At 35.8% G+C, this 15,910-nt stretch overlaps 1 protein-coding gene across 2 annotated transcripts in view; it reads right to left on the bottom strand.

Annotated features, from left to right (window-relative positions):
- Window positions 1–4,356: 4,356 nt before the first annotated feature.
- LOC144972918 (uncharacterized) overlaps window positions 4,357–15,910 on the bottom strand; it is a 15,812-nt gene continuing 4,258 nt past the window's right edge. For both annotated transcript variants that reach the window (XM_078914722.1, XM_078914723.1), the window contains exon 4: window positions 4,357–9,658. In XM_078914722.1, coding sequence (XP_078770848.1) covers window positions 7,785–9,658 — 1,874 coding nt within the window. In that variant the 3' untranslated portion in view covers window positions 4,357–7,784. The remainder of the gene's footprint in view (window positions 9,659–15,910) is intronic.

Below are 15,910 nucleotides of genomic sequence, written 5' to 3'. Positions count from 1 at the left end.
GGCTTATTATTATTATTATTCTTATTATTCTTATTATTATTATTATTATTATTATTATTATTATTATTATTATTATTATTATTATCAGCATTGATATCATAACCAGTATTATTATCTTATCGTATTTCGTTTAAGCTTAATAAGAGTTGTGCTTTGAATACCTTATTTAATGATAGCACATAATAATAGCTCAAATAGCTTGTATTTTCTTTTGAACGTAATGAAAATATATCATATGGCAATGTAAAATCGAAAATAACTTGTATGAACTATAAGCTATTGAAGTTGTTGAAAACTATTCATAATTAAATAAATAACAGGGGTGAACTGCTCATAGTATCAAAAAATAAAAAATCCTTTCATCATAAGTAAATTGCAGAGAAGTTAGCTCTGGCAACACTTTTTGCGATAAAAGCAAAGACCATTCCAGGTTTTACTTACAGATAATTAATACGTTTCCTTATTTAAGTATGAAATGTTTGTATCTATATATATATATATATATATATATATATTAAATTTTCGCCTTTAGTATTCTTAAACAAAATTGATGGAATTACATTGTTTAATTTGTAAATTATCTTTCAGAGATGTAATGATTCTCCCTTAACTCTTCTGTGTTTGATACCAGATAGAGTAATGAAAACTAAACGCTCGTTATAATATGACTTATCCTTGAGTTTGAGAAGCAGTACTGTCACTCGTCTTTGAATACCCCAATATTTATTGAGTATCTTATATACTGGGCTTCAGACACTGCTCCCGAACATAGAAATATGTCTTATGATACCTTTAAAGAAACAATAGAGACATGCTTTTGGCCAAATAAATAAAAGCAGTGTAAATGAGTCCCAACGTGCAAGTACCTTTAATTCTAAATATAGAAATGCACATCGATATCCAAACAGGACTTTCAATTTGTGAGAAGCCTTTCATGATGTGAGTCAAAATTAAATATCAACACATTGGCCATCACCAATCATGCTAGAAGAATAATGGACAGGAGATCACTTGCTGTGTTTTTTGTCCCCTTATATGTTGTCCGAATGACCTTTTTTCTCTGTCTCGGAATTAGATTAATTGCTTTGTCGTGACACTGGTAGGAGTCCTTGGCTACGGGGAAACAGTCAGATGTATAGTATTAGTTTTAGCAGTATATTTTTATTATTAATGTTTTCTGTCTTTCTTTGTAAAATTGTCTCTCGATTATGAATTGTAATACTTTTTTCTTTTGGTTGCTGCTGTTTTGAATATAATTTGTAAAACATTGATCGTATTTCACTTGTTAGGATCCTTTGATTGTGTCTTTGACTTCAAAGTGATCTCAAACTAAGTACACTGAGGGGTGCTCTTGGAATATAAATCTGTGCCCTAGCCGCACGATTTACCTTTGTCTTATTTATTTGCAGGTGCCTTTGACAAAAGTATACTTTTAGACTACCTTATACATTTTCTGTCTTTCAATGCCCTGAAATGACCTAAATGTGTCACAAATGCCGTAAAATTCTTAAAAACAAAGAAAACAATCCTTGACATGGAATAATTGAAGTACACAAGGTTGTTTCGCTCTTTATCAGTACCTACGGAAAACTACATAAATGTTTGTGATATTCTAAAAGATTCACTAACTTTGGGAATTAATTCAGTAATTCTACCAAACAATACATTCAACTAATATGTCTGTAACCTCTAGGCAATGTTCGCAAAATCCCAGTCTTCTAGAACGTGAATCAACAATAGAAATGTGTTAAATAAGATAGAAAGGGGGTGGACTATTTATGTCGGAATTTCCCAGAGGATAAAAATCACCCAGACCAAAGCATTTTGGTACACCTAGTATCACTAAATATCAATAACTTTATTATCCGAAACAGAATTACCATGATATAATTCCTATCTTCTTTATTGTCAACTAATGGGGTATAAGCGTGGTCCTCATTTACAAAAACAATACTTGATATTATTGCTGTGGCGCTTCTGTTATTTTTACAATTATCATTATTATTATTATTATTATTATTATTATTATTATTATTATTATTATTATTATTGTTCTTGTAAGTATTGGTGGTATTACAGTTGTTGTATTTTTGTGATTATTAATGGTATCATTTGATTCGTCCCTCTCACTTTCATGTATGTTGTCATCAAATTGTATGGATTATTGGCGAAAGCCTAAGATTAAATCAACGTTATATTTGTCTGTCTTATTTTAACTATGAAACTGATACTTATCATAGCAGACCTGCCTACTTGAAATAGGAAAATGTAATACGTAGTTTTCAGGGTAAATAACATCGTAGACATTGTAACTGCCCTTACTGGGTGGGGTTCCTGACCTCCCATAGTGGGCAGGGGGGTACATACTGTCTTCTATCCCCTTATATCTGTTTTCCAACATGCTTTCTGTCTTTGTCTTGGAATGAGATTACTTGGTTTTGTCCTGGCCAGATGCCCTGGCTGAGAGGGAAACAGTTGAATGTATAGTTAGTTTTGGGAGATGATATTTTTTTCACCGTAAATCATCTCTCTGTTATGCACTGTATTATGCTTCCTTTATATTATATATGATTTGTAAAACATTTGAGTCTGTTCCTCTTAGCGGGGACCTGTGCTTGTGTCTGGATGAGACTTTTAGTGATCTTAAACTAAGTACTTTGATAGAGTGCTTTTGGAATCTACACCTGTTTCTTATTTGAACCAATTCCCCTTTGTCTTCCCTTTTTTTGGATGCTTTATTGTAATTCTAGAACTTTTTACTATCCCATTTTCTTCCTTTTTACTGGCGCTGATATGACCTTAATGTGTTGCAAGCGCCGTAAAACCCTTAAAAACATAACTACCCTTAAAAATCACCAGCTTGTCCTTATAATTATAATGCGTGGGGGGAAAATGTTTTTAACTCCTTTATGTGATAGCTCTGGCACCAGAACTTCGTTTTCAAGAAATGGTATAAAACCTTTATTATATACAGCTCAGGATTTTGCCGAAAATTCGTAGCTCTACGGGAATTGGAGGTCTGTTGTGATGGGTATCAAATTTTTAAATATGAGAAAAACTGATTGGAAACGTAATAATGATGGTGATGGTGGTAGTGATAATGGTGGTGGTGGTAGTAGTGATGGTGGTGGTAGTTATGATGATGGTAAAATTATTATTGTTATTATTGTTGTTATTATTATTATTATTATTATTATTATTATTATTATTATTTATTATTATTTTTATTATTATTATTATTATTATTATTGTTATTATTATTATTATTATTATTATTATTATTATTATTATTATTATTATTGTACGTATTGGTGGTATTACGATTGTTGTATTTTTTTTTTTTTTTGTGGTTATTAATGGTATCAGGTTATTTTTTGGTTCCATTTACCATTTTTTTCCACTTTCGTGTATGTTGTCATCAAATTGTGTGATTTATTGGTGAAAGCCTAAGATTGAATAAACTTTGAAACTTTGTTATAGATTAGTGTTCTTAGTTCATGACCTATCCATTTCCTCTTCTAAAGGCAACATTTTACTTACAGGAATCATTTGTCTTACACATGCACCTTTCAATTCTCTTCATCTTTGTTATTACATTTGTTTTTGATTCAATTGCTATATATATTTCAAATATAATTGTATATTGGACATTCAATATTATCACGCATAGTTGTCTTTATTCTTATTGTATTTGGTTCAACGAAAATAATCTGACATGATAGTTAAGATCAGTTTGTCTGAATTATAACTAGTGGTTAAAACAATGTTAATTCATAGAAGTTAAAACCCCAATGCAGTACTTAATTCAAATCAGATGTGCGATTAACTGCCATAAAATATCTAATATTATTATGATTTGATAACAACTTTCTTTAATTTTTACAATCTATTGTTAATGATTACAAATGTAATTTTTATACCTTGGACATTGTTGTATTGGGGACTCTCAGATAAGTCAACCACTTGATCAGTTGATTTTCATGCCAACCAATTTTCAGGTTATTTTCAGAATTTGTTAGGAGACATTTCAATAAACAAAGCCACATCACAACTGGAGAAAGTTCTATGATTTGTCTTGAATTGAAACTTTAAACAGAGGTAATCACGTTAATTTTTTTTTTTTCATTATGAAAAGGTTTCCATATAAAATAAGTAACTTCCAACTGTTTTTTTTTTATGTTTAAAACAAAAATAAAATTGGATTAGATAGTTCATTATTGGTATCGTGATCACTGACTTATCTCGAGTCCTTTTTTTTTTTTTTACATTAGATATACCTGTTATACATTCAGTATCAATATAAACTTTTTTTTCCTACAGATGGACTTCAACTTAAATAAATTTTGGTGTAAAACATTGAGTTCAGTATTCATTTATTGATTAGACAATATACAGTTAACAACAGCAACAAAAATGAGAATCCATATGTCTATTAAAGGAGTCCATTTTCCTTTAACCATTTATTTTGTTTTGGTAAGGGGAAAAACCTAGATTATTTACGAATCATTATTTTCGCATATTGTCACTAAACTTGAACAGGGCATGGCAATTTAGGATTAAACCCCTCTCTCAAATGTGATTTGGGACTATGTTTGGGATGCTCACAAAGCAGACAAATTAGTGATTTATACATTGCACAGTTGAGTTCTCAGAAAAGCTCTTTACTCACATTCTCATATACACGTCGTTGGCTAGAGGTCCCTTGTAAAGCGCTTTTAGCACGATTGGTGGATATTGCTATTTAAATTTCAAGTTTTAAACCTGCCAAACGAGTAAACAATGAAAAATTACCATGAAATTCTCAGTACCATTCACAAAGAGCTAAAGAGGACAACAAATATATCGATCAACTTCCAGACATGACATAGAAACAGAAGACTGAGGTGAAAGATATAAAGGACTAACAAAATGCTTTTGGACATACACAAAAATTGAAATGAAAAGACCAAACATAAATTAGCGGTCTTCAAAACCCAAAACGGTACATAAACCGACGACACCATGGGAAAAAGTAAACCTTTCATATGAGAGTATTTTTAACTAAAGAGGATCCAAATTTGGAAACTTTAGATGAAAATGGCTTTTCGCCAGTAACAAGGATCAACATCACAATACAAAGCATCGTAAAAGTAAAACTACTTAATGACCTCAACCCAAGGAAATCTACAGGTCCTGATAATATCCCGATTTATATTCTGAAAGAAACAAATCAAGAACGTCTTCTGGGTGGGGATCCTGACCTCCCATAGCGGGCAGGGGGGTACATACTGTGTCTTCTATCCCCTTATATCTGTTTTCCAACATGCTTTCTGTCTTTGTCTTGGAATGAGATTACTTGGTTTTGTCCTGGTGCTGGCCGGAGTCCTAGCTGGGAGGGAAACAGTCAAATGCATAGTTATTGTTTTGGGAGATGATATTTTTTTCCTTGTAAATCATCTCTCTGTTATGTATTATTATTTTTATTTTGAATGTATAATGTAAGCATTTGAGTGTGTTCCTCTTTGTTGGATTTTGTGCTTGTGTCTGGATGAGACTTGTAGGTGATTTCAAACTAAGTACATTGGTGGTATGATCTTGGAATCTACATCTGATCCCTATTTGTTCTCAGTTCCCCTTTGTCTTACTTTTTCTCGGGTGCTTTAATTGTAATTCTAGAACTTTTTACTATCCCATTTTCTTCCTTTTTACTGGCGTTGATATAACCTCTAAATGTGTTGCAAGCGCCGTAAAACCCTTAAAAACAAAAACAAAACAAACAAGAACGTCTTATCTACAATTGCTTTCCCAACAATCTCTTGATACAGGGAGCATACATGTGACTGGAAAAAATGCAAGCATCACTGCCGTTAATAGAACAGTAGATGAGACATTTAACCTAATACTCTACCGCCCCATGCCCATTTCACTAACATCCGTTACAATTAAGATCTTAGAACATTTTATTTCTTGATGAACACTAAGTCTTTAGGAATATCTCTTTCCTGTGAAAAACTGCTGATATCACTTGAATCAATCTCTAAATCATTTGATGAGGAAAAGAAAATAATATTTATTGATATTTGACTTCAGTAAAGCGCTTGACTCTGTAACTCACTATTGGCTCCCATAGTGGGCAGGGGGTTACATACTGTGTCTTCTATCCCCTTATAACTGTTTTCCAACATGCTTTCTGTCCTTGTCTTGAAATGAGATTACTTGGTTTTGTCATGGCCCTGGTCGGAGTGCTAGCTGGGAGGGAAACAGTCGAATGCATAGTTATTGTTTTGGGAGATAATATTTTTTTCCTTGTAAATCATCTCTCTGTTATGTATTATTATATTTGTCATTTTCAATGTATACTGGGTGGGGATCCTGACCTCCCATAGTGGGCAGGGAGGTACATACTGTGTCTTCTATCCCCTTATATCTATTTTCCAACATGCTTTCTGTCTTTGTCTTGGAATGATATTACTTGGCCCTGTTCGGAGTCCTGGCTGGGAGGGAAACAGTCGAATGCATATTCTTTTGGAAGATGATATTTTTTTCCTTGTAAATCATCTCTCTGTTATGTATCATTATATTTATTTTTAATGTATAATGTAAGCATTTGACTGTTTTCCTCTTTGTCGGATTTTGTGCTTGTGTCCGGATGAGACTTTTAGGTGATCTCAAACTAAGTACATTGGTGGTATGCTCTTGGATTCTACATCTGATCCCTATTTGTTCCTAGTTCCCCTTTTGTCTTACTTTTTCTTGGGTGCTTTAATTGTAATTCCAGAACTTTTTACTATCCCATTCTAAAATTCTAAAATAAAATAAACTTAGCTTTAAAATGGTGTAGATTCTCCTCAAATATAGTCTAATTTGTTAAAAGAAATAAAGTTGGCAAGGAGTCGTTGTGGTACAATGTGCCATCTCCCAAAACTAATACTTAAGATTTGACTGTTTTCCTCTCAGCCGAGGACTCCGGCAAGGGCCAGGACAAAACCAAGCAATGTCATTCCAAGACAAAAACAGAGAGCAATTCTGAAAACATATATAAAGGGAGAAGGATTGCAAGTAACCTCCTGCTCACCTACTGCGTTTCTGTGTTTGGGTCCCAAGCTGAACTGGCATATTTCAAAGTTGGCCTTACTAGTAACTAGTATAGAGAAAGCTTGACACACAGACACACATTTTTACCTATAAAGTTTTACCTACAATGACCCTTGAAACTTAACGGGAAATAAGTTTTCATAGAGACATTGTGGGCAGATGTTTATGCATTTTGCCATATCATTGTTTTAGGGGTTTAAGGGCGTGTGTGACATTAAAAACAAAACATAACAAAAACAAGCAAACGTGAGCTTTTATAAAGCACAAGATCCACTAAACGCGCTCAAAACGCTTTATATGGACATTTCAATGCCAGGAGAATTATAGAATAACCTTCAAGCATCATAATAAAAACCTCATTTTAGCATGGTTATTATATAAGTATAAGGCAATTTAAAAGGGAAAAATACCATCTCTTACAAAAATGTTAATCCATTAGGCAGAAGCCAGGCAAAACCAAAAGGTCCCATTCCAGAAAAGATCAAAAAGCTACATGGAAAAGAGAAATTATATAAGCGGGTAAGAAAACAGCAAGGCTTTAGACCGATGAAATATCCACCAGCGGGACGGCAAACTTTCTACAGCCCTAAACGAACATTTATATAGGACAATATCCACTGACTGCTCACACTTTAAGGCAAATTCCACTCACAGGTCTGACATAATGAGGAGCCAGTGTAGTCCCTGCCTGTCGTGTTTATAAGATGTGCTTACATTTTAAGAAACAAATTCTGAAGTCCACTCCGATTGCAACCATCCGCCAAAGCACCAAAATGAGAAAAGTTATAGACACTGAAAGGCAGCCCCATGTTCACTCCTTCTTGGTGAATAATGGCCCCGCTACTACCAGGACAAGTAGCCATGTCGTAAGTCATGTAACAAAATCGAAGAGACAAAGAATCAGATAAAAATTCTGCTTCTGCTGGCAACTGGACATCCTTTCCATTTGGAAGTGTCAACTTGGAACCTGGCGGTAGTGTAAACCAAGCTGGTTTAAGAGAGGTAAATCTCATGGCGTATTCTGCTGTTGGAGGAAGGGTGAAGGTCGTACCAAAAGGGATCACAAACTCTTTGCCAGGCTGCAAAGAAAATTCATTTGTATTTTCACCAGAGATAAAGGATTTCATAAGGTATTCCATTTCTGGTGAAAGAATTATAAAAGCTCCTGGGGGAACTGGTGGGGCATCTACACCAAATAATGAGAAATCAAAGCCAGGTCCTTGTAGAAAAAATCTATCCGGTATCTCTTCAAATTCACATGACTGCTGAGATGGACCGCTCGTATCCTCAATGCCAATCTCTCCAGTTTGTAAAGATGTATAGTTTAGGTCGTCTTCATTAGGTCTTGAAATGTTTAATGCCTCATGAAAAGAAAGGGATGTTGCACCAAGGTGAGAATAATCATTGCAAGTTTGAGGTTTATAAGTTGTTTTCTTGTCTAATGCATTGCTGTCTTTTGAGACAGATTGTAAACTATTTTGTAGATTTGGCACAACCTGTTTAAGTCCCTCTAAATCAGTGCTACTTATCTGAAGTTCATCTGAAAGAGTAGAACTTTGGTTTTCGTCGTTTTTCATCGTTTTATTATACTTTTCTTCCTTCATAGATAGGGTGATTTCATCTGACTTTTTGTCACTTGTCTGAAGCCCAGATGAGTCCAGTCGATCAGCCTGCTGCGAGACATTGACATCAGGCAAATTTGGATCTATGGAGGATAGGATGCCCTTGCCATCTATATGAGACCAAGGAAAGAGGGGTAGACGACATTTAGACCCTTCCTCAAACATGATAGGCTCGCTAACAGGGTGTTCCGAGTCAATTGGCGCAGTGATGTGAATCAAATCTCCAAAAGATATTGTTTTGCTGCATCCATGAGGGTGTGAAATCAAATATGCTAACGGAGAGTTGTAAGTGTCCATTGTAAAGGTAAAGTTGTAATTGCAGCATAGTTCGTGAAGTCTTTTGAAAAGGTCCTTGTCATGTGTGATACAATTCAAGTAGCATGCGTCACTCTGCCATTTATTAAACTCCAAACTTCTTGATTTTAATGATACTCCATACATAGTTTTAACCCCTTGTCTATCTTCTGAATCAAAGAAGCATTCAATTACAGCACAGGCTGCCTCTGAATCATCAAAAATCACATGTGTCGCTGTGCCTACGAGGAGAGTCCAGTACTCCGTTTTAGGAGAGTCAGATGTTTTGCATTCTGGGCAAGGACATCTCTCTCCCTGAACGTGACTCTTCTTACCATCACTGTCAAAACTGCGTACAAACCCTGTTCCAAATCGCTTGACACGCTTACTGCCCCGCATTTTGCCACTGTACGGATAACGTTCATTGCTGTCAGCATAGGTATCTGGTCTTTCTAAGCTGATGTATTTGATCAAAATCTTGACTGTCAAATCACACAGGCCTTTCATTTTTTTCAACATCTCCTGAGTCTGGTACTCCTCGGGGAGGTTCGACATTTGGAAATCAGTCACAGGAATAAAGGACGTATGACCCGGGTTTTTTGCACAATTCCCGTGAAGTCTCTCAAGATCGCCTTCCTCCGCATAAATTACCTCACACTCTGGATTTACTGCAAATAAATTTTACACATATTAATTTCAAGTGGTTAACTTTTGACATATTTACTTAAATATATGTAAGTATCCATCACAGTCATAATAAGGCTAATGCGGCAAGAGATTATCATGGCTTATCATAGCGTTAAATGGTCAGAATCAATTTTGCTTGCCAGTCTTTAGATAGGACCAAGGCTAACACAGGCTGTGTGTGCCCTGGATAGGACACAAAGCAATTTCCGCCATATTCAATAACTCTTGAGTGGGCAGGATAGTCAGAGAAAAATACACGTTGACTCAACTTGGATCGTAGTCTTTGCTTATGAGGCGAGTGCTTTATCAATTGAGCTGTTGGAACCCACTGTTAAAGGATTTATCTTATTATCTTATTGTATCTAATGATAAATGGAGGACGCATCCTTTAAATGCCTCATACAGTAATACAGAATTACACAGTCCCAAATAGCTTATGTAAAGTTTACATCTTCATCCACAATAAGAAATCTATTTAATTCTTGTCAATTTACAATAATATTATGCTTATTTTGGGGTTTTTTTTTAATTCATACGTATGTTTAGATGTGAGTTCTGTTTTTGGCAAAAGGACTAAAATAAACTTTGAATAGAATCTATGTAAAGATATTAAAATGTATTTACTCATATTTTTTAAGGAGTCGTCATTGAAACATTGTGTTTTCTTGTTTGTTTGTTTTTCTTCAAATTAATTAGGAATTCATGAATAAGTCTAGAGTATAAGTTTATGGTACATAATTTAGCTTTGAATAGTTAACAATTAAAACTCTTAAAATTAAAACAAGTCTATTTACTTGCAGTAGATTGTACAGCTTTGTTTGAAAATACATAGTGTAAACCAATTGATAAATAAATGAATGTATCAATCGCGGTGTATGCTTACATTGCTAAGCGGCAAAACAGTATTTCTCATTTTGTAAATGAAAACGAAAAGAAATAAAAAAGAAAATGAGGGAAAAGAAATAATACCAAAAAAAAAAAACAACAACAACAACAAAAACAACTCCAGAACTGTCTTCATACATTGATCGGTTAAGATGATCCCCAACTAAAAAAAAATAAATAAAAAAACAACAACAAAAAAACCCGTTAAGATCAAATTTCTGAGACTCCCTTGAAGTCATCTTAATCTACCGTGAAGCACCTAAAAGTTATCAGGCCAAAACGTGAAACATGTGTTTTTATTAGTGCACGGCAGAAACAGCATTTTAATTATTTTCAGACTTTAGACCTCAGGAGACGAAGTCCCAGGTTTGAGAGTTTTTTTTGTTGTTGTTTTTTTTCTTTTTTTTTTTTGCCAAGATAAGGGTCATTTAAATCGATCAATATTTGAAAGACGAGTTGTCTGGCCAATTTTTGAAACACTTGTCTTGTAGGGCAGTTAACTGGTTAACTAACTCTAGTTAGAGCAGTGAATTTAGCTTGACTTGCATTACAGAGAGAACCGCCTAGAGCAGTTCCAAAGTTCACTCGCCAGTCCCAAACCCGGAAAAAGAAGGAGGGTTGGGCGAAGGGTTAGCAGTCCCACCCTGTTGAAAAATACAAAGCTACAGAAACGTCAACAGAACAGAATATTATATTTACTGTCTTGAGTCGAGGAGATGTCACCCCAGGAGATTTGGTGGGAACCGGAGGAAGTATGAAAGCCGCAAGGAAGCCAGATATCCCAGACATCTTTATGAAGGCAAAAACAAGGATTGGAACCTGGAATGTCCGTACTATGTATGAGACAGGAAAGTCGGCAAGAGAGTTGAACAGGTATGGAATAGAACTACTTGGAATATGCGAGAGCCAATGGAATGGATCAGGACATTCAACTCTCTCATCTGGAGAACACAGGACCTAGGATCTTGTTGAAGAAAGGGAAACGCTTCGACTGGAAATAAACCAATGTCAGAATAATGAAGAAAGGAAAGATCTGAAAAATGAATATTACATTGTAAACAAAAAAATCAAGAGAAATGCAAGGAAAGACAAAAGGACAAACTTCAATGACTTAGCTACTGAAGCAGAAGAAGAAACTGACTAAAGAGACTTAAAAACGTTGTACAATATCACAAAAACTCTCTCGGGTAAGAAAACGACACAGGTAAGGACTGTAAAAGAAAAAAAAACGGTCAACCTCTGACAAAAGAAATAGAACAGAGAAATCGATGGATGGAACAGTTCAGGGGACTCCTAATCCATCTGAAACAAGGTTAGATGTAAATACAACACCCCTATCTAGAATAGAGAATTACAAAGCATTAAAGGGAATGAAAAATGGAAAAGCTCCAGGACCAGCTGGTGTGCCTCCAGGTGTCCTCAAAACAAATTTAAACACCACAGTGGACATGTTGCACCCTCTTTTTTTAAATATGGAGTCAAAACCAAATAACTTCAGATTGGAAAAAAAAGGGTACGTTTTCAATCTCCCTAAAAAGGGAGACCTATGGGACTGTAAAAACTGGAGAGGCATTGTGCTCCTTTCAATTCCTAGTAAAGTTTTTACTCGAATGATATTGGAGAGGCTGAAAACCGCACTTGATGGTCTGGTTGCCAAGTCATGATTTTAACCATAACCCAAAAAAAGCGTCCGCCAAATTTTTTTTGCATTTTATCAAAGTTGAACATCTCAAGATTAAATGTCTGAATAGTGCTGCCCTGAGCACATTGAGCATTTTGAGAAATTACGTCACAAAGGTCACGAAAAGGTCATTTTTTAAAATCCTCAAAAATCATTTTATATTATAAAGAATGAAAGATTTAGTCAAATCAATTACAAAAATACTTCTGTTTAAAAAATTGGCCGAATAGTTGACAAGTTATTAGCAATTTAACTATCCAAAAGGTCAAGGTCACTGCCAAGATGGTCTCGTAAAATGACCCAAATATAGCCGTGTTTGGTATCAAATTGAAGGCCTTGAAAAGACCAATACAGAATTTATGTTATTTATGCTATTTGTTGGTATTTAAATTTCCTACAGCGGTGAGAGTATAATTGGGATAATCAAAATTGACATTTTGTGTGGAAAAGGTGTCAGATCACACAAAAACACGGAGAGAGTCTCCATATAGAAAGACAGTGCCTTGTTTTGGGTCTTTAGTTTTCTTCGCCTTTGCTTTTTTACATTGATATTTACTGAAGGACAAAAAATAGAATGATAATTTTCGGCATATCTGACATGTATCTCTGGTAAACTAAATCACTCATCATCAATGTCTTTGTCACTTGACTCATCACTTGACACGGAAGCAGCTTGATAAAGGAGATTTTGACAGCACTCACGATCATGGCATTTACAAAATATTGTGCATGGAAGCTGCGCGGCAACACAGCCACATTTTGATGATCCACAGGGTTGTTCAGAAGAACATCCGCATTGAATAGTCTCTAAGAACTCGGGCGGTACACTCGGTGTGTTGCTTGGCACTGTGGTTGGAACAAGTGATTTGGTTGCTGGCAACTTCATCCATCCAAAATCTGTTGGTTGTAAATCTGGGGGAGTTTTTCGAAGACTATGATACCAAATTGCTGTCTGAATGTGCGCTCTTTTGGTGTTCTCACAGAATGCTTCTGAGGTAGGGGGTATGGTTTTCAAGTCAGGGACCTTTTAAATGATTTTTCCCCGTTTTCTTCAGCCAAACTTTGTACCTGGCGCCAGGCATAGTTGCTTCATCGTGAACGCCGTAGCATGCAGTTATGAAGAAGGTGGCTTCTTGATAACATCTTCAAAACTGGCACTGGTGTTTCCAAGGTTGTCCAGTCTGTGTCCCTTTTGAAGAACTTTGATGACTGTGTTTTTCCCTATACCATACGGTTTAGCCACAGTATCACCGCCAGATAGCGCATGTGCTGCAAGAAGATAAGGCACAATTTCTTGATTTCTCGAGACCGTTTTCCCAATGTCAACAAGTCCACGGTCCCTACTTGTAGCTTCCATCATCATCGAGCAGTGGCTGGAGTCCAAGTCAAGCTTGTGGTAGAAATGAACTAACAGTACAAAGACATCCGTATCGTCACTAACCACCTTAACAACATTGGTCAATGAAGCAGCATGTATTGCTTGTTTCACCATAAGGACATCCGCTTCGTCGTGTGTCGTCTCCAAGTCTGTCCTTGTGGAGACTTTTCCATTTTTAATTTGGAGAGGAGCATTTTCGTGTCCTGTGATAACGAGATGCCTTATACGTGGTTGAGCTACAGCCCTGGACATTAATTCCGTACAGAGTATGCTAATCAATTGCTTTTTGTTCTCAGTGCAGGCAAGAATTGAGCCTTGAGCAGGCAGAGGAGTGTGTACCGTTCGAACTTTTATACTGCGACTTTGTCGAGTAGCACTTTTGATGCTGAAATCATGATATCTGTCAAAGACAAGGTGCACGTCACTTTTGTCCATTTTCGGCAATAAGAGTGTCCAAAAACTATTGACATAGTCTTGGATGGTTCCTTTGGATGGCCAGTTTACACAATAAAGAAGTGCGCATCCATCTAAGATCACGATCTCAGGATGTTGTCCCCCACAAGCAGAGACAGTTTCTTGCAGATTTCTCTTCAGAGCAGCTTTTGTAGTAGCAGTACGCATGTCTCCATTGTCACTGAATAAAGATGTCGGCTATGGTGCCAGTTCATATTTAAAGAGAGACTCCATGTCAAAATCTCGACAAGCCATTAATCCCATAGCGCGAGAATAAATCAAACTTGTGTCGTATATTGGACCACGGTCACTTTGAATAGATTTTTTCCGGCTGCCATTGTTGTCACTTTGGTAGAAAGTGCTTTATATAATTCATTGGGCCATGTTTTCTCAAATTCTTTCATGTCCGTGGTACCGATGCTGATAGAATCGTCTACATTGACAGATTGAGGGCTTACTTTTCCATCAGAGATGTTCTCAAGGCAATCAGGATGCGCAGTTGCACTTAGGGGGTTGATGCATCTATCTAATTTTGTCCGAATTTTTTCCCTGTCCAGCGCATCACTAGCGATGCGCGCATTCGTTTCCTCTTTATGCATTTCCAGAAAGTCCTTTTTGGAACTCTCAGTCAATTCAGACAATTATTTCAGAAGACGACTGCTGGTGTGAAGGCTAAGGGCCCATCGCTGAATGGTAGAGTGTTTGAGTGTTAAACAGACAATCGCTATGAGGGCGATTAACGTTACAGAAACCGGGATAAATTCAGGCACCAGGGGCCACATGGCTCAAAATATTATTTTTTTAAAAGGAGTATAATAGTGATGAGTTAATAGTAATAGGACAAATATTTCTTTTCTCTTTTTTTTTTCAGAGTTGGAATCAAATGGAAAAAAGGTTGCCAGGAGCATATATATATATATATATATATATATATATATATATATATATATATATATATATATATATATATATATATATATATATTGCTATTACATCAGTTCAAATTGTTAAGTGTTTCTGTTGGCTAGTGAGGGATCCCTTGTAAAGCGCTTTAGTGGACAGTGCACTATACACATACTTGTACCCAGTAACAAATATTGTGCTCAAACGGAGCACCATACTTTTACTACCTACCGGAAAGAAAGAAAACATGAATGAATGATTGAAAGAATGAAAGTGGGTCACTTTAACTGAAAACCTATTTTTAAAACGGCATTTACCTTTTATTTAACTTTGATGGGGGCATAAAAGGGTACCTATTATGGTTTATAGACATCAGTGTTCTGATAAACAAAACAGACGGAGCAGTCGGCGTGTACGTTTGCTGCCGTGAACTGACACATTCAGTCTGTGCTGTGTCAAGGCCAAACCGCGAGTCACGTATGGAAAACCATTGTAACCAATTATGGATCCTATGATTACCGCATACAAAATCACATTTTATTAAAAATGCTCAATGTCTACAGACCGGCACTAATCATGATAACACTCCGCATATATATCGTATTCCGATTCCGTTAAAACATTTTTGGCGGACGTTATGTAAGGGTTATGAAGGTTTCCTCTAGACTATTGATGGGAAACTTCGCCGTAGGCAAGCTGGATTCAGAAAAGACAGATTCTGTACCGACCATATTGAAACGCTCCGGATTTTAATAAGACAGCCTCTTGAGTGGCGATCACCACTTTATATGAATTTTATTGATTTTGAAAAGATATTTGACAGTACTGATAGGGAGGTTATTTGGAAAATACTATATCATTGCGCATACCTGAAACTTATATAAATATTATTATGCAACTATATGACCAAGCAAGCTGCCAAGTAATCCATAA

Source organism: Berghia stephanieae, chromosome 5, assembly GCF_034508935.2.
Source record: "Berghia stephanieae isolate SIO BIC M18660-M18661 chromosome 5, UCSD_Bste_1.3, whole genome shotgun sequence".
NCBI lineage: Eukaryota > Metazoa > Mollusca > Gastropoda > Nudibranchia > Aeolidiidae > Berghia > Berghia stephanieae.
This window is presented reverse-complemented; position numbering and strand designations above follow the sequence as displayed.